At 52.0% G+C, this 25,466-nt stretch overlaps 1 protein-coding gene across 1 annotated transcript; it reads right to left on the bottom strand.

Moving 5' to 3' along the window:
• Positions 1-1,783: 1,783 nt before the first annotated feature.
• On the bottom strand, positions 1,784-25,241 carry Wnt9b (Wnt family member 9B). Its single transcript, XM_038327894.1, has 4 exons — positions 25,121-25,241; positions 8,042-8,298; positions 6,371-6,636; positions 1,784-5,634 (listed from the first exon to the last, which is right to left on the bottom strand). Exons 1-4 carry the CDS (start codon positions 25,198-25,200, stop codon positions 5,161-5,163), a joined length of 1,077 nt encoding a protein of 358 aa, XP_038183822.1. The 5' UTR covers positions 25,201-25,241; the 3' UTR covers positions 1,784-5,160.
• Between the last annotated feature and the right edge of the window lie 225 nt (positions 25,242-25,466).

Raw genomic sequence — 25,466 nt, 5'->3', positions numbered from 1 at the left:
TGTGTATCTGTGTGTGGGGTGTATGGGCACACATGAGTGTGGAGACCAGAGGAGGACCTTGGCTAGCTTCTTCTGTCACTCTCTTCTGTTTGTTTTGAGATAGGATCTCTCGCTGAACCAGAATCACCATTCAGCTAGGCTAGTTGGGCAGCAAACCCCAGGATTTGCCCATCCCCCACCCCATCCCCCAATGCTGGAATTTCAGGCACATGTCGCCATGTCTAGCTTTTAAGTGGGTACTGGGGATTAGAACTCAGGTCCTCCTGCTTGCACAGCAAATGTTCTTACTCACTGAGCCATCTCCCCAGCCAAGACTAAGTGTTTTGTTTTGTTGTATATTTAACATAATTTCTTTACTGAATCTGTAGGAATTTCATGTCATGCACCCCCAGTTCCACAACATGCGGTGGAAAGAACACCTTGAGTCTGCCTGTTGGCAGAAGGGACAGACCTCTGTGTACCAGGTAACCATTCCAGCCTCACTTCCCCTGGCTGTGACAGGGAAGAGGCCATGTGTCAGATGGGGCTCAAGTGAGAAAGACGATAAAGCCATGCACAAACCGAAGCCTGCTGCTGGTGTGCGGAACCTTCTGTCATTTGTCCAGAACCAGCTGGAATCCGTGCCCAAGAGCACAGGGCCTCAAACATGTTAGAACGGGATACAGGGGAAACACGGGTACCCTCGGGGCTGTCTCCCTCCCTGAGGACCCCAGGTGAGAGAATGAATGTAGCCTTCAGCACGGCTGAAGAGCTGGGACAGGGCAGGTCTGAGCTGGGAGGAAAGGACTGTTTGCTCCCCGTGCCCCGACTCGCTGCTTCCACCTCCCTTGTACCGGAGCCCCAGGAAGCAACAGCTTTCCAGCGTGTGCAGGGGAAGCAGAACACTAAAGCTGGGAGTCCGGAGCTCATGTGGAATCCATTGTATGGCTGTGCTCCCTGTTTGTCCTCAGGCCACAAGCTCCTGAAGGTTCCCCCTTTGCTCTACACGATCCCCATCCTCCCCGTGTTGCAGGCCACACAGTGGGGCCCCTGCAAATATGTTCAGCCTGCTCTGATTTGATGGGCAACCTGGGTTGGATGATGACCTTACTTGAGGCCTCCGTTTACCCGGAACTTATAACAAGGGGTGTGTTCTTGCCCTACCTGCCCAAGAGAAGACGTGGGAACATTAGGAGGAAAGGACCTCTCTTTTGGATGCCGGCAGATCTGCGTTCAGCCTGGCACTACTGCCTGCTGGTGGCCACAAGGAACGTTCCTATCTCTCAATCTTTATTCTTTATCCAGGGCAGGTGACAGCGTTTACTGGGCAATGCAACAAACTGGGATATTGCAACAATCCAAGACAAAAAAAAGTACAATATGACTGGGGAGATGGCTCAGTCAGTAGTGTTTATCAAGCAAATCCAGGACCTGAGTTCAGTTCCCAGAACCCACATAAAAAAAAAGCCAGGCTTGGTGTTGGTGCACACTGGTAATTCCAGCATTGGGGAAACCAGCAAGCCTGGACTGCTTGACAAACCCCAGACCAGTGAAAAGACCTAAGAAGAAGGACGAGGAGGAGGACAAGGAGGAGGATGAGGAGGAGGACGAAGAGGAGGAGGAGGAGGAAGAAGGAGAAGAAGAAGAAGAAGAAGAAGAAGAAGAAGAAGAAGAAGAAGAAGAAGAAGAAGTCTTCTATATGCATGCACACCCACATCCACATCCACTCATACACACTCATGAACACACACACACACACACACACACACACACACACACACACCAATGAAAAAGGAAGCACAGATAACCGGTGCATAGTTTATTGGTTTGTTGGCTTTCTTCGCTCCAGCATGTCAGCCCCATGAGACCGGGACTGGCTCTTGAGCACTGTGGCACCCTACCACCCAAGTGTCTCCCTGGCATCCATCACTAGGAGGCGGAACGGATGTGTAACAGCCCTTAACCAAGGACTTCCATTGTGGTTCTCATATGTGCTCAGATGGGAAGTCCCAGAAGTTCACGGTTGTTGAGAGAAGACACTGGGGAGTAAGACCTGATCTTTAGGGCTGGCACAGTCTATGCCGTCATCCGTCCGCCAGGCGGCAGAGGGTACCGGAACAGCTGGCTTTATCTAGACCAGGTGACAGGTTCTGTATGCCCATGAAAGCCAGATGATAGCGTGAATGACTTGGGGAAGGGCAGGGGACACTGGGCCAGCTGGGGTCCCCGTGCATGCTGTCAGTCAGGATGCCAATCCCATTTGCCAGTGTCACTGATTCTCGAAGAAAAAAGTCAGAAATCCAGCCGGAAACAGCTCATTGGTAAAGGGAAAACCTCAAAGAGAAAACAAAACTCAGCCATGGGCTGGGAGGGGCTGGATGCTATAGCCTGGTCATCTTGGGTGATGTGGGCTGCAGGACCCCCAAATGACCTCCATGGGGTCTTTGTCTCTCCAGACATCTCAGGAAGCCCCAGTCCTGAGACATGAGATTCAGCTTGCTGCAGAAACTAGCATGCCGTCCAGGGGGAAAGGCCAGGGTCACACGCCACGAGGACCTCCCTTAGTTCCTAGGCTCAGATTGAGACTGATGGCTTTGGCTCTCAGAGTAGGTCCACTCCCCCCAATTCCTTGGGCGTGTTCAAGTCAATATTCACCCACGGTTCTCTTTCATGTGACTTTAAGCACAGACCTCCACCTCTGGGCCAAATCTGGAAAATGGGTGCAGTGGTTTGGCCTCATTTCATATAACCTCATAGGAAAAATGGGGAAATCAAGGGAGAGTAAAGATAGAAGCGTTTCTAAAAATGGAAAGTGCCCATCCTTTTTGTCCTTTGTGAACAACACCCTTTGGACGGAGCAGAAAGACCCCTGGGGCCCAGAGGCGGAGAATAGAATCTGCAGACTTCACAAGAGAGCTCCTGCTCAGGCTCAGGAGGGACGTGTGCTCCCAGGCTCCGAGACAGACTTCCGTGTGACACAGCAGCTGTGACCTCTCTCAGCTACCTGGCATCCAGTTCCACGAGTGCCCCTGGCAGACGCAGTTGTATTTCCCTAGAGGCTTCTGGGTAAACACGTGAACCCCACATATGGTGACCAAGAAATAGAGAAGCTATATAAATAACATAAATACTTTCCCATATATCTTAGCTATATAAATTATTTTCTAAAAACTATACGTATGAGGTAGGCAGAAATACCCTGTGAACGTCTCCCTTAAAGTTCCAGTCTAAGGGGCCCCAGCATGACGATGGTGGGATTTTAGGGGGGAAGAAGAAGAAAGGGGGCCATGGAGAAATAAAGGAAAAGGAGGGAGAGGGCCAGATTGAGGGTGCCCTAGGGTATCAGTTTTAGTGACCAACCACAGCCTAGTTCAAGTCCAGCTTTGACGCTTCATCACCCCCAGCCCCCCTGACCATAGAGTCAGGGCACAGGTGGTATAGTTGTAGATCAGAATGCTCTGGTCCCCAAGTTGTTTCAGGCTCCCTTCCTGCCTGTGTAGCCTCCAGGCAGAGCAGGAGTAGGGGTCACAGAGGAGAAGGGTGCCTCAGGTTACCAAAGAACAAGTCAATCTTCAGTAGAAAGATAGAAAACCAGCTCTCAGTCTACTTCCCCCTGTAGGCTGTCAGCGGGCTTCTTCAGTCAGAAGAGTTGTTCCAGGGACGGGTCTCAGGTCATGGTGGCTCTTCCCTGGAGCTTCTGCCATCAGAGATCCTTCCAGCCTTCTCATGCTACCCTGGGCCACTGAAGATAGGGTGGCCCCTTCTGACCCCTAGAGCCTCCTTCCTGGAGCTGCTGTGGGTGATGTTCGCTGAGCACCCACTGATTCTGAAGCTTCCTGTTCCTGTAGAGGGGTGGTAACCCTGACAGGGTTCAGGGAGGAAGGAAACTCACAGGGGGGTGCAGCACAGCAGGCCCAGTGGTCAAAGGCTTTCCAAAGGAGGTCACTTCCTCCTGGTTGGCCTCGGCCCTGCTCTGGGGAAGCATACAGCCTCCAGCAGTGACCCCAGTGAGGCCCTTGTCCTGGGATGGAGAGATACACAATGCTCCACCAGAAGCCTGACCCTGGCCAGGCTATGTTTGGGCATCTGTGTGGGCCTGTACCTGGGCACTGCTTTCACAGAGGACCTTGGTAGGGGACATTAAAAATGCCTACTTGATCCATCAGCAGTCAATCTGCTCCTCTGGTAGGAGCCCAAGTGAAGGAGCCATTAGTAAAGGAATAGGACCACTGAAGAGGAGGGTTAGCAAAGACTTAGCCAGGGCAAAAGCCTGAACAAGCAGTGTGCGAGCAGGGAAGTAAGCAGACAAGTGGCTTAGGGGTGAATCATTCTTCTGTGTTACTAGTATGGATGGGCCTCGCAGCTCAGGGAGAGCCCGGCCACAGGGAATTGGTAGAACACTCTCCAGGGTGGTGTTTCAATACAGAGCCTGCCATATCTCGTCCAGGCATCAAGACACTGCCTCTCCTCCTCTGGGCTGTGATTAAAGGTTCCTTTGACCACCAAGGAAAAGAGAAAGGGTCACTGTCTCCCGAACTGAACCTTGGTTGCATTATCTGAGTCCCACTGTGGAGACTGGCTCCAGCACTGCCCTTCTTATGAGCATTAGGGGGTCTCGTTGAGCAGAGCTGAATGGCTGTGGGGGACTCGGCTTTCAAGACAAGAACACAAGGAGGCAGCCCCGAGGGCCAGGACATAAGACTTTAGGGTACACAAGCTCTGTGACCTGAGCCACCCAAGCCTAAAAAGCTTTCCTTGCTCCCAATAAACATCCTGAATAGTCTTCAGTGTGCAAAGTGTCCCCCTCCACAACCAGGGCAGGCATGTGACACCCAGAGCTCCCTGCCATCAGAGTGGGGTCATAACAGGTTGGCCATGCTCAGCTGAATGCTTCCCCCTCCAGCCGGCTCTGCCTTCCTCTTCCATATCCTCCCAACTTTTATTGGCCTTGAGACAGGAAGCTGTTTCTCTCTTCCGGCATAGCATCGCTCATGCCCTACCCTGGTCCTCATAGATTCCCCTCTCTTCTCAGTCTGTTCTGTCCCAAGTCCTCAGCCAGGTTGGCGATCCTGGGACTCAGAGGCAGGGCTTTGTTTCTCTCTGCTGAACGGTGAGGAAGGTAGAAGGCGGGCCAACGATCTGTTGGGGGAAGAGAGATGAGGGGCACACTCTGGTGGAGGCCTAGCGCTTGCAGGTATATACCAGCTCCTGCTGTGCACACTGCTGGCACTCCACATGGCAGCACCACTGCACCTGGCAGTGGCAGGAGAAAGCCACCATGCGGCTCTGGGTGTCATAGCCTCGCCCGCAGCACAGGCTGCTGCAGCTCGTGTCCCGAGAACACACTCGGCCTGCCGTGCCCGGAGAGTACTTGCTAGGCCGACAGAAACTGGGAGAATCTTCCATGTAGACCAGGTCCCCCGGGCGAGGTGCCAGGCCCTTGGCAGGCCCACCTGGCTTAGCGGGTGCCCATAGCTCCAGACGGCCCAAAGCCTCGTTGGTGGCACTGGATACCTTGACAGCCGTGTCATAGCGTAGCTTCAGCACCGAGCCAGTCTCGCGAAATGGGGAAAGCTGCTTCCAGCAGGTGCGCACGGCACAGGAGCCCGACACGCCGTGGCACTTACAGGTTGTTCTTAGGCCACTTTTCACAGCCTGCGGAGAAAGGCAGGATGGAGACCTGTCAGTGCTCTCAGTCTGTCCCGCCACGCCAGTTCCGACAAGGAGTGGCGGCGAATGAAAGAGGCAGGAAGGCTCAGGAAGGCTCACGTGAAGGCGCTCACGTGAAGGCGACAAATGGGACTAATCACTGCGACCTGAGACCTTCAAGGCTTCCCTTCCCCTAGGCGGTGCACTCCTGGGCAAAGGCAGTACCGGCCAGATCTCGGCCAACAGCGTCTCCACTGGCCCAGAGTTCTTGTGCGGTGTACAGCCGGCACAACTGAACGCAGCAGGCCAGTGTCCTAATAGAACTAAAGCTCTGGTCCCTTCCTGCCTTCTCACTCCTGCAGACCTAGAGAATCCTTGCTCTCAGTTCTCTCGTAGCTGTGTGACCTCAGCTAAGTCCCTCCCCTCTGGGCTTCCTCTCTCCTCTACATACAAAATGGAGGAGGCCTGGTGGTTGTTGTATTGAAGTCATCACATGATGCTGGCTTTGTTGTTGGACTGGGGATTCCCTTTCCTGTTTTATTAAGGTGTGGTGCCAGCGAAGACTGGATCCACTATGATTGCTGTCTAGGGGTTTGTGCCCTTGGTGCCCAGCAATGTTCAGAGGCGGTTCACTGACAGGGGTCTGAAGTTCATCCTCGGACATATGTATGCTGAGGGTAGGGTGTTGGCCTCCCATGGATCTTGCTCCCTGCCTCTGCACCCTGCCTGGTATGGCACTCACCTTGATGCCCACATGAGTGTTGTGGGCATCGGCTCGGGCCCGGAGGTCCTTGCTTCCTCTCTTGGGGCCCAGGAAGTTGCTTAGGAACTTGGTGCTGTACTTCAGGTTGTCACCACACACGCCCCACTGCCAGGCCTGCCTGCTTTCCAGGCCCGGGGAGTCATCGCAGGTGCAACGCTCCATGCGCCCAGCACTGCAGGCCCGGGCCAGCGCATGCGTGAGGGCAGCTGCAGACATTGCGTACAGGAAGGCTGTTTCCTTGAAGCCTGTGCAGGAGGAGAGGAAGCTCAGAAGCCGTCTGCAGCCCTTTGAAGGGAGGAGTGGGGTGGGGTGGATGGTGGGTAGGGTGAGGGAGTGGGAACCTAAGGACACAGCTGTGTGAGGCCTTCCTGTTACCTGCCTTTTGGACTCAGGCCGAAAGCTGCCCCTTAAACAGCCTCCAAACTTACTCTGGAACGTGTGCCCGGCTCTCAGAGGGCAGCAGGGCCGGGCTGCTAATCTCAGTAGCTTAAGCAAAAATTGATGTGGGCACCTGGGCAGGACCAAGCTAAAGCTAAACAGTCATCCTGTGCTTATGTGACGAGCTGGACAGCCTGTTTCAATGGGTTTCTGAGCTGTCTAATGTCTCTCAAGTGTCCTCTGCCCCCAAGGACAGAACGGGGGGTCCTATCTGACATCTACCCAGTATTGGAACAACTGTGCTCACACATTTGGAAGGGGCCCCAAACATGCCTCCCCCAGTCTTCTGCTCTCAGTGTATCTGGGACATTGGTAAGAGTTGAAAAGAAAGGGAAGTGGCCTGCTAGCTGCATCTCAGACCCTCCCTGCCATAGAGAGCCGCTGGCGTGGGGCAGGGGGCAGGGCTGTCCGTGTGGCCGTCACTGCATTTTTCTAAAACTGCCCCCCACGGTGGATCCAAGCGAGGTGAGTGGCTCACACCTACAGTTCCAGCACTTGGGAGATTGAGACAGGACGATTGCTGAGCGTTTGGAAGAAGTCACATAGTGAGTTCCAGGCCAGCCTGGGCTACAGAGCCCTAGTCTCCCAAAATGAATAACAACCACAAAAAGCATCTGTGTCCCTTCCACATGGCAATGGAGTCATACTGTGACCCATTTTCTCTTTCTAGAAGGTGCACTTTCCAAGGGCAGCTGGGTCACATTCAGCCTGTGCCTCTGGCCCCTTGCATAGTGCCTGGCTCACTGGCGCTTCTGCGGATGCTCAGCTGATAGATGATGGGGCGGGAGGAGGATGAGGAGGAAGGGGGAATCAGGTGGGAAGGGGAGGGGGGAATGACGCATGGACAGCTGTGATGAAGGGCGACAGATGAGCGTGTGGACAAAGGAATCCGCATGACTTGCACATTTGGATCACTTAGTAGGTGGTTGGGACCACCCACCTCCTCTGTCGTCTCTTCCAGGAATGCTGTGTCCTTTCCTCTCTTGTGTCATCTTTGTTCCTCTGTCCCCCAAACCACTGACCTTCAGCAGACCTTACTAACTCCCCCAGGTCTCTTCTCACTTGAGACTGTGCCCAGGTAGTCAGCACAATAAGGCCTGGGCCTAACCGGCTCACCACCCCATTAACCTCCGGCCAGCCCTCTTTCTCCCTCCATTCGCGCTTGCTTTCCCTGTCCTCCTCCCTCCAAGTTCTCCCTGCCGTCCTCCCCACCTCTCTGGAGCAGGCCAGTCCTCCCCTCCAGGCTGCAGTTCCAACGCTCCTGCCTGAACTGGAATTGACATTCCAGCAGCCCCAGATGTGCGGCATCCCTCAGGGTCTCAGCCAGGCCAGGCTCCCTCCTGCAGAGCTGCTTCTGCCGCCGGGACAGCTTCAGCAGGTCACACTGCTTCAGGTGGGCACCAGCCTGTGCCGGGGCTGCTGCTGTGCCCGGGCCTGGGAAGGGTGTCAGGACATCACGTCCTGTCAGACTGGAGAGGATGAAAAAGGAGATGGTAAGCTTGGGGTTCCTGCCTGTGGAGGGCAAAAGTCCACCCTGCAGGGATGGAAAGCGGCTGTCTTCATTTTTTACCCCCTGGGATGGCATGCCGTTCCCATAGGGGTGATGCCCCCATCTTAGAGTAGAAGACCAAAATACTTTATGTAGCAAGGACTGGTGTGGAATCGCAAACCCAAGTTCTCTGGATTCTAGTCTGTTCTTGTCTATCCTCGTTCAGCTTGCCCGATTGGGAAAGTCATCCCAAGTGCCTGGCCACACAGAGCCAGGCTGAGTGTGATGGTGCATGCCTGCAATCCCTGCATTTGGGGATCTAAGGCAAGAGGATGCTATGTGTGCAGGGCCAGCCTGGACTACACAGCAAGATCTGTTCCGGACAAACACAGATTTCCAAGTCTTGCACTTGAGTGTTCTGTTTCTACAGCTTTGGAGCAGGGCCTGGAAAGCTGTGCTTTTGCCACCTCTCCTGGGTGGCTGCTGTGCTCGGGCAAGTATGGGAGATGTGCTGTGTGGCGTTACTCACTTCCTGGAGGGGAGTGCCACCTTGCTACCAGGGTTAAGTACAGGGAGTGCAGGCTGAACACCAGCCAAGGCCCCTGTATCCCTCTGTCCCTTGTGTTATATTGCTGACCAAGGAAGCCCATGACAGTCTAGCTTGTTTCCCGGATCCTAGGTAGTTCATCAACCATCTGGCCATTTCGTGCCTGGTACAAATAGAAGCTTGGGAAAAGGAAAAGGGAGTTGGAGGGAGGAAGGAAGAGAGGGACGGAGGGAGTCTCAAATCCCAGACTTCATGACCTATATCCAAAGTCATGGATCCTAGAGTCAAGCTGCCAGATTCTAAGCCTAACCCTGCCATGTCCTAGCTGCAACCTTGAAGCCGTGGCTCCCTCCTTGGCATACATAAACACTAACACCCTAGCCTCCCAGGGCTGCTGTGGGGATGGCATAGAAAGCACAGGCTAGCCAGACAGGCTTGCCTTCCTGCTGGCTGGCACTTCCTTCTCTCCCCTTACAAGGTGCCTTGTACTCTAAGTAGGCAGTGTCTCCCTTTGCCCTGATGTGAAGGTGACATGTGGCTTAGATGGTAGGCATGACTGGTTGCTGGCAAGCTGTGATCCATCTCCCTGAACCTCTCTCCCTACGACAGGGATGGATGTTCGTTGGCCCCACCCTGGTGCACACCATGTGGGTGGAACACACATCATTTTCAGACCTAAGCTAGAGAGAGCAGCTCCCTTCTTCAAACGGTAGCCTCTCAGCCAGGGTAAAAGAGCAAAGGCGGGACCAGATGGGGGCTATCAACTTTTCCACTGGATGTGGCACTTGTCACCTTTGTTCGTGTGCCACTAAGGTAAGTCCTGTGGCCAAGCCCTGTGGAATCAGAGAGGTCCTTATCCCACAGAATCCAGGGCATTGGCTCTACTGCTGGAATCGCCTGCCTCAGCCAGGCCATTTGGCCAGATGCCACAGCCTCTCTGTCTGCTTGAGAAATAGGGAGCCTCACTGGAAGGTGGGGGTTCTGGCGAGGTCCCAGGTGCCCCTGTAGATTCCAAGTCTATCAGGTGCGCCCAACCCGGTGTGGAGCGTATCTCCGAAACATTGAGCACAGACAGATGCTATCGGTCCCCCAAGCCCAGCCTGTACCCGGTTCCCCTCCCAGACGCGGTGAGGGCAGGGGCCCGTTAAACATTAATCAGGCAGGGGGCAAATGGGTAAGTTTCCAGTCCACCAGGCCTATACCCAGACCCCTCCCTGCAGCCTGGCAGGAAACCCTCAGAGCTTGACCCTGGGTAGGCAAGAAGCAGAGCCTGAGGTCAGGTCCTGCTGGCGAGGTTTCCAGTGTGGACGGCAGCTCCGGGGCTACTGGGAACACAGGTCACGCAGCCTTCAAAAGTTTCTCTTCTCCACACCAGGGGCTGGGTGAGGGATAGCTGGCTCACACAATTCGTGTTTCAGAAATTGGGGCTTCGCTTGTAGAAGCAGATTGACATACCAAAGAAGAAAACGGTAAGAATGGGCATTTTGGCCAATTGGGCTAAACATCCTTTAAAGCATGTTTCATATTCATTAAAAATAATAATAATACTGGAGGGCTGGGAAGTGACTCAGGGAGTAACAGTGTTTGCCATGGAAAGATGAGGGCCTGATTTCAAATCTCCTGAATCCATGTAAAGCCAGGCATGGTAGCAAGCGTCTGTAACCTCAGTGTTCCTTACAGTGAAATGGGAAGTGAAGGCAGAATAGTATAGCCAGTTAGCATGGCACACACAGCAGCAAATAACAAAGAGACCCTGTCTCAAACATGGTGGAAGGCAAACCACGGCCCAAGGTTGTCTTCTGACCGCCATGCTACAATATACATTTGCCCCCACACACAAATATGCAGTCACACACACACACACACACACACACACACACACACACACCACCACAGAGTTAGGTCTAGGAATGCAGCCCAGTTGATAGGATGTTTGCCTAGATTTAGTCCTGGGTCTTTTTTTTGTTGTTGTTGTTGTTGTTCCAGGATAGATTTTCTGTGTAGTTCTGGTTGTTGTAGAACTTGCTCTCACTCAGAAAACTAGGCTGGCCTTGAACTCAGAGATCCGCCTGCCTCTGCCTCCCGATTGCTGGGATCAAAGGTGTGCACCACCACCACGCTGAGCAAAAACATTTTTAATCTGGTCATGGTCCATAGTCATCCTAAACCACAGAACAAGTTGTAAGACCAGCATATATCTCAGCTCTGTGGTAAAGTGCTTACCTACCACGAGCTAGGTTTGATTATCAATATTTGAAAAGTTAATTAAAAGAATAGATATTATTTTACCATTATGATACTATTATATTCTATAGTATATAATATTCATTATATTGTTGTGGTACATATACATATACACATGCCACTTTCTGAGTACCTAGTACTGAGGACTTCAAAAGATTATGGACACATGATTGGGTTTTCTGCCACTCATTCCTTCTATCATGGTTGCCCTACGACCCCCGTCCACAACTGTGTTTCACATGACCGGGCTGGCCTCGAACTGAGTTGCTCTCGTCTACTGGTTGGATCAGCGATGAACTGATGACCCTAGCTGAACCAATCAGCCTGTTCTCTGGGGATTTAGAATTTGGATAATGAGAGCACACTCTTGCTTTCTCTTCCTTTCTCTCCTTGCATTGCTGAGCCTGAGACCCAGAAAAGAAACAGAGGAAGCTGAGCCGAGGAGAACGAAGGAATCAAGTGCTCTGAGCGTGGCAGAGGAGAGAGTACAAGGGAGGATGCAGGAAATACCTCTGGCTTGGACCCCAGAGTCTTCCCAAGGATCGCCCTGCTCTTGCCTGACACGCTTACACTGGAGAGTCATAGCTGGGAGTTGCTTGGTCTCCCTAAGGTCATTGTCCTTTGTTATCACATATTGTGCCTGGCTGTAGAATCAGAATTCTCCAGGCTGCGTTTGTGGCCCTGAAAACACTCTCCTACTCAGCAAGAGGCTCCCGCCCTTCTAATTTCATGTAATAGGCCCCGAGATTGATGACTCCAGAAGCCCGGTATAAAGTCCGTTAACTTTATTAGCGGTAATGACACTTAGTAGCGATTAATGGTCAGGAAAGGCAGCCAAGCACATAGAGGCCTCGGGCCCCACCGGGCCCCAGTCTAACCAGAGCTGTTCTCAGAAAGGGTTCCCCAGAATTGTCATGTGGTTCCCATAGGTCCTAGGAGGGCTCCTAGGGCTCAGTATCATTTTTATATGCTTTCTTTGTTGCAGTTTGGAAAATAGTCCCTTTGAAGAAACAGCACCACCACAGCAAGTGGAGAATTTGGCTATTTCCTTACCAGGCCTAGTGAGGTCCCCTCTGCTCACCTGTCCCATGGCACCTGATGTGTGTTGTGTGATATTCTTTTTTTTTTTTTTTTTTGGTTTTTCGAGACAGGGTTTCCCTGTAGCTTTGGAGCCTGTCCTGGAACTAGCTCTTGTAGACCAGGCTGGCCTCGAACTCAGAGATCCGCCTGCCTCTGCCTCCCGAGTGCTGGGATTAAAGGCGTGCGCCACCACCGCCCGGCTATGTGATATTCTTAATTGCATTCCGACAATAAAATTTGCTTTGAGTCAGAGGGCAGAGCTAGTCACTAGCTGACCAAAATTAGCCATAGAGGTTTTGGAGGACTGAGTACAGATAGGAGACAGGATCTCAGCCTTTCGGATGGAGGAACGGAAGAGATAAGAGGCCACTGGTGTCTTCTCCGCTGCCTCTCTAATCATTCAGGTTCTTACCCTGATATCTGGCTCTCAGTTTTTTATTGATAAAAAATAATTAGATAAACACATCAGACATGGAAGGTTCATCCAACTCACAAGAATTCTGAACACTGCAGATGATATAGCCTTTTTAGTGGCCAGCTGGTATGATATCTGGCACCCCAAGTTCAAGGACCCCACCTTCCTATCAGCTGCATGTTAGTTGAGACACTCGGGAGCGAAACGGACAACCAAAGAACAGAAGACTAAAGGGGTCTGCTCTCTGCCAATCAGAAACTCACACACAGGTCACCATGCCACCTGTGACCAGGATCAAGATGACAGAGGAGGTGGAGCTTATGGGCTTGCTAAGTAGCCTTTAGCACAGTGGGGACAGCAGTTCCTTAGGACTTCTGCCTGACTCCATGACCTTGGGCCACTGGGACACAACCTGTTCTCTAGCCCAACGAGGCTCCCCACTCCTGTCTCCTAACGCCATCTCGACTCCTGACGTCTCCTTTTCCTTATAAAACAACAGCCTATGTGACCAGCTTTATTCTCTTCATTGCCAGTGTGCTGTGTCCCTTGGGTCCCAGCCTGGGTCCATGGTCCCCAGTACTCCTGCTGGTGATAGATAAGAAGCCCAGAGGATGAGACAGCCTCTGGCGTTGACTCTTAGGCAAGACCAACTGCTTCTCTCCCCAAATCTCTGTCCACTGTTGGCTCTTCCTTTCCCAACCACAGGTTTGGTTAAAGCTGCCCCGTCATGATGCCCCTTCAGGAAGCAATGGAAAGCTATTCGTGAACCCCAGGGGCCACTCAACACCACCCAAAAGAAGCAGAACACTAACCAATACTCCAATGTGGAGAACTGCGGGACCTCATGTCCCCCAAACCATTCTGCCCTGAGTAGTCATGTCCCAGACTTTTCTCTCATTGGAAGGTGACCTCAGGGATGTGATCCCTGGGCTTATTTCATTTCATAAGCAAGTATACACACTGGCAAGGCCCTGTGCCTCTGGGTACCTGGCCTATGAGATGAAGACAGCTGCAGTCTCTGCTTCTCAGGATTGCTGATGAGATCATGCTAGCTAGTGTCGGGGGAGTTCCTAGAATGGTCCCCGGCACACAGTCAGCTCTAGGTACGTGTTCCATCTGTATACGTGGTGCTGAATATAAGGACACGGTCCTGCCTTCCAGAGGCCCACAACCTAGAGGGAATTTGGTTGGACTAAAGAGTCATCTAGACTTCTAACAGTCCAAGGCATCAGAAAAAGAAGAAAGCTTTGAATCAGCCTGGCTGCCTGAGGAAGAAAAAGTAGCTTAGCTGCACTCTGTCTAGGTGACAGCCTGACCTTGGCCGGGTTCATCTTGCCAGCTGCAGTGGGAGGCAGAAACATTCCAGGCTAGGGAAGACAGCTGTTCTTCCAGCTGTTTCTGCTCCAGATGATCTGTAGGTTCCAGTAGAGGCTGTCCCAGCATGTGGGTGGCTAGGTGGGATGGGGAGAGGCAGGTGATACCCATGGCATTAGATTAACGCTGGGGTATCTGGACTCCTGGCTGGAGGGACAAGGGGCTGAGCCTGGTACCAGGGCCTGTGCCAAGTGCAGGCTGCTGCTAAGAAACAGGAGAGCCTGAACTGCCTGGGGCCTTGGCCACAGCCCTGCAGAGCCCCATTAGATGCTCCTGATAATGGCTTCCGCTGTAGGGCCATTTGCATGGTCAGTGCTCCCTTTGTGCTTTCATCTTGAGCATCTCGGGGCCCCATCCTGGCTCTGTCTGAGCCTCTGCATACTCCCACACCCATGTGTACACTCCCACACCTGTGCACACACTATCCCTCCTTCTGTCTCCTCTCTCCAGCAGGGGGCAGTTCCATGGGGGCAGTACCTGCCTGGACACTGGCCAGTCCTTCTTAAAAGAGAGTGTGTCCAATAGCCACCTCGGGCTTCTCACCCCAACTTTGCCATGCCCTCCTGGACATCTTCATCTTTGGATCCCCTTTTCTGAGGCTCCTGGGTCAGCTTACAAATTCCCTCATGAAGACATCTGTACTTCAAAGCCTGATTTGATTGGTGGCTACTCTTCCCACCTATGCTACAGCTTCCTGGTCTTTCCTGCCCTGACGTCTCATTCCTTCATTCACCAAGCATCCTTCACGAAGGGCCCACCAACAGGCACAGGTCCACTTGCTACATCTCTCCCTGGCTCCATGCCCTACTTTCTCCATAACTTTAACCTCTTAGCCCAGAAGCATAGCCCTAGGGCATGGAGCTGGCCACAGCCTCCTACTTGGAACTCATGTCGCTGGTTCCCACCTCTGGTCCCTCCTCAGAGAGAAAAGAGCCTGGCCCAGCTGTGGGCTTTGTCTCCACACTTCCTGTCTCCCAAGCTGTGAGCTGAGTACGGCATTAGGGAGCTGCTGGAGGAGCTGAGTGGGCAGTGGCAGCCAGCCTTACAAATAGCATTTTACATCTCTACAGTCTCCTGATTTAGAGCCGCGGGTCCAACATCTGCAGAGGAAACACTCCCACAACCTGCCCCTCCCTCTGCACAGGCAGAAGCTGGGACGGGAGGTCTTTGTTCCTGGCAGGCATCATTCAGGTGGCAAAGTGGCCATAGAGGGTCTCCAAAGCCAGTCCTGTGCAGAGGGAGTCTTGGCCTCTGAACATCTGGAATTACAAGAATCTCCCAGGGCATTGGCTGGATACAGACGACATCCCTGGGATATGACATGTCAGAAGACATCTCATCTGGACCAAAGGTTTTGCCCAAGTGACTCCTGGGAATTTTACAGAAGCCGATGGAAAAGGAAAGTCTGATGCCCATGGAATTCACATAAGATTTATCATCCAGGGTGACCATGGCAGGGGTGGGCTGTGGTCCACATGTCCTGGAAGTTTCTGCCTAGTCATAAGAAGGTTTCTAGGAAGCAAAACCAGCCGGCCAGTGCCTGAGGTGCTGGATGTTTGGGAAGGGGCCTCTCTGCACTTTCCCCAAGCCTTCTGGATAGCTGGGAAGACTGGGAAACGGGACCTTGATTAGGGAGAGGAAGACTCTCCCTTTAGAAGGCATTTTCCTGGTCTGAAATTCAGTCTCAATTCAGTCTTCTCAGCTGCAAGTCAGAATAAGGCTTCAGTAGAAGGGGCCTGTCTCTCTCTTCAGATTAAAGTAGGAGAGTGCAGCACCAGAAAGTCAGAACTAAGCTTTGTAGGTAGAGAGAGAAATGAAAGGGGAGGAGGAAGAGAAGGAGAGGGAGGGAGGGAAGGAGGTAGAAAGACGGGGAGAGAGAGAGAAAGAGAGAGAGAGAGACAGAGACAGAGACAGAGAGAGACAGACAGAGACAGAGACAGAGACAGACAGACAGAGACAGAGACACAGAGAGAGAGAGAATAAATTCAGTCTTTAGCTTAGCTCTGAAGACAAGCTCCCCCAGTTTCTTGGGCACACAGGCCCCAAGTAACTCTGGGAAGAGCAGGCATCATCGACACACAGGGTGGGTGCTGTGGAGGGGTGGGGGCAAGGAGTACATTCTCTTCCCCCGGCTCTACCCTAACTGTGGGATCCTGGTTCCTAGGCTGAGGGACTCAGCTAGGGGATGTTAACCAGCTTACTAGCCTGGCAAGCTCCAGAGTATTCCCTGACTCTGAAAGGCACCCTCTCCCCACAGGTAGAGATCCATGCCCATGCATGCTCACTCTGGGTCAACAACAGTCTGTTGTCTGTTGGCAAGGGCTCAGATAGAGCTGTCACTTTCCTCCTGTGGGTACCAGGGATGGCTACAGCTACTACTCTCTTCCCTCTTCTCCAAGGAGAGGAGAGGCACCCACACCCTGCCAGATAGCCACCCCTAAATACTCAAGCAGAGCAAGAGTAGCCCAGGGCAGCCTGGAGAGTTGGGGGAGTCCAAGATGCTCTCTTGGGAGTAGAGTAGGACCCCAAGAGCTTCCCACCTTGGCTTGTTCTGACCCCAGCAGGATTGAAGCAGAGGGTTGCTCCCCTCAGTCCAGGCTGGGATAGCCTCTTCCCATCCTCCTGCCAGGCCCCCACCCCCCTTTTCATGCTGCCACTCCTGCCGGCAAGGTCTTTTCCTGGGTTCAAAGCCTTCATGTCTCCTAGAAACGTTTCTAGCCACTGACTTTGAAAACACTGAAGTCAGTAATGCAGGAAGTGAGAGAGGTGACGCTGGAGCACTGGGTGGTACCTGGGCCTCCTCCAGGAAGTCCTCGTCTGACAGTCCCTTCTCCTCATCTTTGTCTTTTGCCACCTTCACACATATAATGCCTTCTGTTCTACATGGTTGGCTGCACCATTTCTCCAAGTCGTAGGTGAACTCTTTGGTGGAGGTTGGCATGATTTCTTGGAACCTTAGTGGCTACCACTAGCTCACCATTCCCCCGGGAGAGATGCTCCTCAGATGCCTGCTGGCTAGATCAGCCCCTGTTGTTCAGTGTAGTTCATGCTCCCCCTCAGCTTCCCCAGGACTCACTCTGATGGCTTCCCCCATAGTCTTGCTCACTGGCTGCAGGGCCACCCTCTCCAAACAAATGCAAATCTCTAGGGAAGATATTGGGAAGGAGCAGGGCTCTGCAGGAGCCTGTCTGTCGCCATACCCTCCCCCACACTCACCATGATTATTTCTGTACCCTCTTCCCAACACCAGACTTCAGGGTCATCTGGTTCTAGCTACTCAGTCCCTGTAACACCTCAAAGAGCTAGGCCAGGTCCCTCTGAACTTCATATCTTGGGGTTGAGATATGCTTGAGCTCCCTCCTAAACCAGCTGAGGACCAGCTGAGAAAATGACCTATGTTTCTTTAAATGCAGCTTGCACAACCTCTCATGGTGACATGGTACCATGGGGTCACAAACCTTTATCAGTAATCCAAGCTCCGGAAGGCTCAGTGAACCCCAGGGCTTTGGCACAATGGGGATGAACTTACCCACTCAGAGTTCAACCCAAAAAGTGTTATGGTTTTTGTTTATCCCAACCTATTAATGTTCTCCAAGAAAATTAACCAAGCGTCTGTCTCTAGGTGCTGCGTTCTGTGGGAGCAAGAACACCATATGACCTCTCTAAGCCCAGAGGCAGTTTGAATTGCAAACCATACCTGGCCTGGAAGCTATTGTGATGTCAAAGCAGACCCTCTCTTCTTTCCCTTCTAAGTCTATCCTGGCTCATTCAGTCTTCATCTCTCTAATGAGGGGTCCCAGATAGAGGCAACCACCTGACCTAAGAGCTCATTTTTCTCCAGTCCATCCCTACTGCCCATGAAATGCCCACAGTGGTCGACTCCAGGAGCTTGAGTGGCATCCCCTCTCCCCTTCTTCACATCCCGTGCTGACAGAGGGAGGTCAGGGAATGGCACAAGTGTGTGTGAAGTGCAAGGAGCCAAGGATCTGCAGAAGAGAACTTGCAGTGGGCATAGAAGGGGCACAAGGGAAGGGGAGGGCCAGCAGGAGAAAATGAACACTGTCCACTGAGACATTCACCACAGGACAGGGGTGACATCAAAGGCTAGAAGGACAGGACCCAGCTAACAACAGGACCCTAAGACAGCTCTAACCGCAGGGAGCTTGAGAAAACTAGAGAAGTGAGCACAGGAAAACTTGGGTAAGAGTTGAGGACACGCCATGCAGGAGGCACTGCGTATATGAAAATAAAAGACTTAGCAGCAGTGGGCCCCAGCTGCTGGGTACAGACAGACCCCGGTGGAGCGGGAAGAACAAGGCAGAGGCAAAGAGGTCACTCAGAATTCTCACAAACCAGGTAGAGTTCAATGTTGGCACAGCTAGCGGCTCGCTGTGCAACTCTGGACGAGCCCTTGGCCTGTGTATGCTTTCTCCAGTTGGCGGTATAAGACGACAACATGTCAGCACCAGCCTCCTGGGGTATCACAACGACAAAGTGGCGTCTTGCACAGAAAGTGGCGAGCTTGGGAAAATTCGCTTTGCTCCCAGTTATAGGACAGTTGGGAGAAAGATGCAAACAGGAAGGAACAGATGTGCCCAGAAAAAATCCTTAGCGGGATGTGAGGCAGTCCATTAGACTTGTCACGTGCTTTCTGTAAGGTATGGGGTGTAGGTGACATTTTAATACTTTATATGCATGTCTGAAGGTAGGCATCGCAGGGGAACGGAACCCAGGTCCTTGCCTATGCTCTTGACAAGTGCTCTACCATTGAGTCACACCCAGTGTGCAGTAATTTAACCCTCACAACAACCCTGAGAGAGAAAATTAGCCCATTTTCCATTCTGATGTCAAAATGGCTGACTTGTTCTGTGTCATTTAGTAAGTCTCAGTGGAGGATTTGAACTCTGATCTGTGTGGCCCAGAGTCCAGTCACCCTGGCTGGCCTAGAATTAACTGTGCAGACCAAACTGGCCTTGAACCCACAGAGATCTGTCTGTTTCTGCCTCCAAGTACTGAGAGCAAAGGTGTGCGCCACCACATCCAGCTAGCCCAGTGAGTGGCTGTACTCAACCTTCCTCGTGCTGTGACCCTTGTTCCTCATGCTGTGGTAACCCTCAACCATAAAATTATCTTCATTGCTACTTCATAACTCTAATTTTGCTACTGTTATGAACTGTAATGTAAATGTCTGTGTTTTCTGATGGTCTTGGGTGACCCTTTTAAGAGTTCATCATAAAGGGGCTGTGCTCCATAGGTGGAGAAACACTGTACTAGAGCCGAACTTTGGTTATTCTCGTCTTGCTCAGGTCGCTACCAGCATAGGAGGAGCCCTAGTTGATGATTTGGCACATTTCCTGAGACCAGCCAACTCCCAAAGGCACTAATATCTCATGCTTAGATGATTCCAGCAGGAGAGGATGCATGCTCGGGCTCCCTTCCCCCAGTCCACTTCTCTCAGAAAAGCTACCACCATTCGCTGAGGTGACTGGTTTGACCCAGAGCTAGAGGCTAAAGCACTTGCCTTGGGCAGGGGCAGGCGACCTGAAGTCCTTCCCAAGGACGCAGTGATTGCTATCAGGGAGCCTGCCTTTAGTCCATCACTCCACGGCTGCAGGGTTTCCTTTACCTTTCCCCTCTTACCCTGTCTTACTCAGGACTCGGTTCCCATTTCTAAAAGTATGGGAGTAAATGAAAACTGACGTTATCTAAATATGGAAGACACTTTAACATTATTTTAACATTATTTGTGAGACCTAACCAGGTGTGGTAGTGCAAGCCTGCAAAGCCAGCATTGGGGGGTGGGGGTAGGGGGGTTGGGAGTAAAGGACCAGTATTTTAACAGCAGGCTTAGGAATATCATGAGTTTGGAGCCAGTCTAGGCTCCTGAGACCCCACCTTAACCCCACATCCCTGTCTCCCCCATAAAGAATGTTGCAAAAGAGCTATACACTGGGAACTAAAAAATAGCTTTGAGGGCAATTTACAAAGCCCTGCGTAGACAGACATGGGTTGTTGAGGAAGCAGTCTATGTCTTCTGTGACTTGGTTTCTAGATTCAGTCCAGTCACAATCAAACTCCCAGCAGGCTTTTGTGCGGATGCTGACAAGCTGATGCTAAAGTCTACGTGGGAACACAAAGGACCTGGGCAGCCAGAGCAGCTTTTGAAAAGCAGGACAAAGTGAAGGCATCTGTGGCGCTTTGTCTCTGACTTGCTCTAAAGCTGCCGTGTGGGAAGCAGTGTACCTGGGTCTCCACCTCACATCATGCATCCAAATTCACAGACTTACGTGTGAAAGTGGAGTCTGCGGAGCATCCAGAAGAAGACATGGGGAAAAGGCATACAAGCAAAAGTAGACAGTGCGTGGAATGTCATCAAAATTCAAAATCTCTGTCTGTCCTGATACCACCCCTCCCCCGCGCCACCTTTTTCTTTTTCTGGGGATCAAACATAGGAATTCTCATATCCTAGGCAAGTGCTCTAACACTTAAGCTAGATCCCAGTTCTCTTTTTGAGACAAGGTCTCACTAAGTTCTTCCGTCAGGCCTTGAACTTGTGTCCACTGCATTAGCCTGAGTAGCAGGAATCACAAGCCTGTTCTTCTAATCCTCCCTCAAACTTCTGCTCTTTAGAAGTATCAAACCAAAATCAGGTAAAATATTGCCAATGCTTTTTAACAAAGGACTTGTGTCCAAAATATGTAAAGAAAGCCTAGAGTTGATTAATAAAAAGACAACATCCTCCAGAAAAGATATTCTAATGACCATATGAAAAAAATATCCAACACAACATTCACCAATGGGACAATACAAATTAAAGCCACAATGAGATACTAGTCCACACCTAATAAAACAGCAACAATTAAGGTAGAAGAGGGCTAGCTGCATGGAGCAACTGAAATGCTCAGATATTCCTGTGTAAATGGCATAGCCAAGTTGGAAACCGTTTGGCCATTCCCTATAAATTAAACATACACCTAGTAGGTGACCCAACAATTCAGTCCCCCGGACAGTTACCGAAGAGACATGGACATATATGTCCACAAAAGAGGTGCTCATGGGTGCTCACACCAGCTTTCTGAGGAACAGTTGCAAACTAGAACGAACTCAGATGTTCATTAATTATGGAATTAAAAAAATGTGGTATATCCAAATAATAGAATACACCTCAGGAGCCAGGTGGGGGTGGCGCGCGCCTTTAATCCCAGCACTCAGGAGGCAGAGGCAGGCGGATCTCTGTGAGTTCAAGGGCCAGCCTGGTCTACAGAATGAGTTCTGGGACAGCCAGGGCTACACAGAGAAACCATGTCTTGAAAAATAAAACAAAAAGAATGTTACTCAGGAATAAAGAGGAAAGAGCTACTGAAATATGTAGCAACACAGATAAATATCAACAAACGGTATCTACAAATGTATAATAATCATGGTCAACTCAAAGAAATTATAAAGGTGTATCCGTTTGAAAGACCTAGACAGTGTTCTTAAAATGAATGTGGCATATTACATGTAAGGAGAACTTGGGGAAAATACAGGTGATGTTTTGTTTCTTCCATGAACCCACAAGGGCAGCGCCTGAACAGTCACGCAGAGAAAAGGCCGGGTGAGCTGGCCCACTGCTGGCCAGTCATCTGGGCTCTTCCACGGTGCTGTGACAACAGAGAGTAGGCCAGAGCTCAGAGGCCAAGTCTGTCCTGACTCTGAGATGTCTGTGATGTGTCATTTGATCAAGTCTCTTGTCTACAGAGTCCTTAACACCTGGAGCTCCCAGGTCTCCTCACCCTGACAGATCTGGAAGCTCAGGGGTTCCTAATGGTGTTGACAAACAGGCACAGCTTATGTGACGGTCTGTGCACATGCTACATCCAATCACCCTATTTACTCCTGTAGTCTTTATCATCAGACATTGCTCCAGTGTGTATACATACATCTACAGAGGGCCAGAGGGACGGACGACCAAGGGTATCAACCTCGATGACGCTGTCCATCTTTGAGATAAGATCCTCCACTGGGCTGGAGCTCATCAATTAGGCTAGATTAGCTGCTCAGTGAGTCCCAGGGATCCTCCTGTCTCAGCCACCCCAGCGCTGAGACATGCCACCACATGTAACTTTTTTACATGAGTGCTGGGGATTCGAACTCATGCTTGTGAGGCAAATGCCTTACTGATGAGCCATCTCCCAGCCCTGTAGATGCAGCTTTCTAAAACATAGTTGACTTCAGCAGTCCTTTGCAAGTGTGTGGCCTCTGTACTGGTGGAGTTCCTTTCTTCTCTAGGGACAGACAGAAAAGGCTGCGAAAGCACAAGCTTTCGAGTCCCAGGTCTGAATCCCAGCCTTGCCTGCTGCTGACTGCGTGATTCTAGGCAAATGTTTTAACTCTCTGGGCTATCACTGATACTAACGCCCATCTTCAAGGCAGGTGTCCAGCTTGGGCAATGAAGGTCCAACAGGGTCTCTACTAGGCACTAAGTGCTCAGTGCAGGCTTGTCCTTGGTATTTCAGCCACCTCCTGTCCTATTGTTATCCTGTGAGAGTCCACCTGACAGGTTAGAAGGCCACAGAACCCTGTCTGCATCACTTTGAGAAATGTGTGGCCGAGAGGGTCTGAGAAAAGTCACCAAGCAGGAGAGGGAGGCCACTTTCCAACCCCCAACCTCTGCAGATGCTGTGCCCTTGGGACATCACACAATGATGACAGCTTATGAGACTGTCCCCTATACAAGACAAAGAACGAACGTGAGGTAGGGCCCGGTTTCTATCCTGTCCCTAATTGGCTGTATGACACCAGGCGACTTCTCTGGACTTTCTGGCTGTTTTCTACCTACCGAGGAATTGCTTTGAGGGTCCTATGAGAGTAGGGGCTTTGTGCAAAAATAATTTATAGACTTCTCCTCAGCTTTGTTACGTCACTATTGCCACCACTGAAGCGGGCTACAGGCAGCAAAAAAGCCACTGCTTGCTCCCTGTGGCTTGGGAGGGGGACACTTGATCTGAAAAATGGGGATAACAGGTGACCTTTTTGAAGCAGGGGGTTGGTCACTCCTCACTCTGAAGTCTTTGGCTGCGAAGACCCCAAAATGACTGGGACCAAAATTGCTGTCACCTGCTCTCCTCATTGCTGAGCCTCCTTTCATCAGGAAATAAAAGACGGTATTTCATGTTATACTTAGAAATGAGGCTTCAAAGGCGACTGACCTAAGGACGGATAGGCACATTGCTCTACAGTCTCACTAGAGTGTGGATGACGGACACCAGAGGAGCAAATGCTGATGGGAAGCTAGGAAACCTGTCCGACTAAGTCACAAGAGAGTTTGCCCCCCCCCATGGGGTCTACCCATTCCCCGGGCCCAAACATTTGACAGCATGAGGCTTGCGGGTGCCTTTCAGCTCTACCAAGGAGGGGTTCGGCTACTCACCCCTGCAGTCTGTCTCTAGACATGACTAACCATCTCCCCTCTTATTTTTAAGGCTGTCCCTTGCTCCCCTGCCCCCAAATTTGTTCCCTTTCAAAACACCAGCCAGGGTGGCCCAGGCCTCTTGGGACCCCCTCTCCTCCTACCTTCTCTGACCTTCACTCCTGCCTCCAACCAAAAACCCAAGGAAACAAAACGGTCATGGAAATGGTTGCGGTCACTTCCTCCTCCATCCCTCAGAGACTGTCAGGTCTCGGATACCTGGAACCCTCTTGGCTTCCTATATCAGCATCCTCAATAGCATTAGTTGGATGTTTATTGCATGCTAGCCCCACTATTCTATGAACCGCATAAGCGCTGAACCAGGAACTGCTATCCACATTCTACAGACCAGGCACTAAGGAGCAGAGTCATTAAGCGAGGCAGTCAGTGGCACAAAACCCTGAAAGTGGCAGGACTGAACTCGGAGCTTGAGTCCTCTCCCTTCAGTCATGCCCACCGAGGGATGTTCTTTCCTGATGCTCTGGGGATGGATCAAAAGGAGATACTGAGTCCCCAGCAACTGGGTAGTCTTCTCTGGTCATCATTAACTAGGGTCTGCACTAGGGTTGGGATTGACAATCCCTCCCCATGTATTTCAGGGGAGGTTGTTGCTTATAGCCCAGGCACATTTTAGCCAGGGGTCGTGACCTGGAAATTAACCTGCAGTCCTTATTCCAGCCTGTGAGGTTGCCCCTAGAACCCTCACATGCCCTCTGTGGTGGCTTCCCGAGAGCAGCCTCGGGCCTGTTGCTTGCTGCGCTCAGACTACGAGCTTTGCCTGACTAGGGGTGAAGCAGTCAGAAAAAGGCTAAGTTTAAAATTTAGTATTTGGAACCTGTTTTGGGTGGAGGTCAGGAAGGTAATTTTAAAATCTATGATCCCTGCCATCACGGCCAGTCCAGTTCTCACCAAGTATCTGCAATTCAGGTTCAGGGATGACATTTGCAGACAAATGCCATTTTACTTCTTCCTTCCGACCATCTCCCTCAGGTTCCTGCCCCACTTCCCAGTTGTTACCACAAACTGTAACCATTTTCTTAGCCATGTACACCCCCAAATGGGCCTCTTTCCCTCTCTTTGCCATGAACCCTAGAATTCACATCTCCACTCCTGCTTGGGGTTTAATTTGATTGCATTTTCTCAGAGAACTGTCCTGAAGTGCCGGGATCTCCCACGTCCTTGGATCAGCAAAAATCTCAGCGCCCACTCCTCCCCCCACCCCTACCCACCAATCCCTCCACCCAGCCAGGTGTCCAGGTCCCAGATCTGCGGGGAGAAAGTGAAGGATACAGAAATCTCAGGCTAGGAGTGTGGCTGGACCGAGCCCAGGATGGGGACAGGCGGGGCACAGAGAAAGTATCCGAAAAGGACACGGGAGCCCGAGCCCACACTTGGACCGGCAGGGACAGGGCGTACTGGGGGTATCAGGAAAGGATCCCAGGCGCGAACAGGGATTAGGCTGGAGTCTGACAGCCGCCAGGCTGAGAAACCGGGTGGGGCAGGGGACCCAGACTTGGATTCGGGAAAGGAGGTGAGGTCTAAGCTCAGAGAGCCAGGGATAAAGATCGGGGCGCAAAGTGCGTCCGCAAGGCGATCGGGGTCCTGTCTGGGCAAAGGGCTGAGTTCGGGGCCTCGCAGGGACTGGAGCCGGTACCAGGCACGCGGAGAGCGGGGATGCGACGGGCACTGACCCGAAGTAGGCGGCGGCGGCGGCGGCGGGCAGCGCTAGCAGGCAGAGAGCGGCCAGGACCAGCGCGGGCGCGGGGCGCATGTTGTCGACTGCGAGCGCACTCTTGCATCTCCTCGCGCCACTAGGCGCTCGCGGCGCCGCCACCAGCCGCCCGTGGGGCTTTAAACCCGGGTAGGGCGGAGCGCAAGCCTCCGGGAGAGTGAGCGGCGTGGCCGGCGAGCCCTCTCCCTGCCCCATTGGCCCCGCCGCGCTCGGCCCGCCTCATTGTGGGAGGGGCCAGTGCCAGACCCCGCCCCGCCCCAGGTGAGCTCTCACCTGGAGTCGTGCCCAGTCCAGGACAGAGGGCA

This window comes from Arvicola amphibius, chromosome 4, assembly GCF_903992535.2.
Source record: "Arvicola amphibius chromosome 4, mArvAmp1.2, whole genome shotgun sequence".
NCBI lineage: Eukaryota > Metazoa > Chordata > Mammalia > Rodentia > Cricetidae > Arvicola > Arvicola amphibius.
The sequence above is the reverse complement of the archived record's forward strand: the minus strand, read 5'-3'. Positions and strand labels throughout refer to the sequence as shown.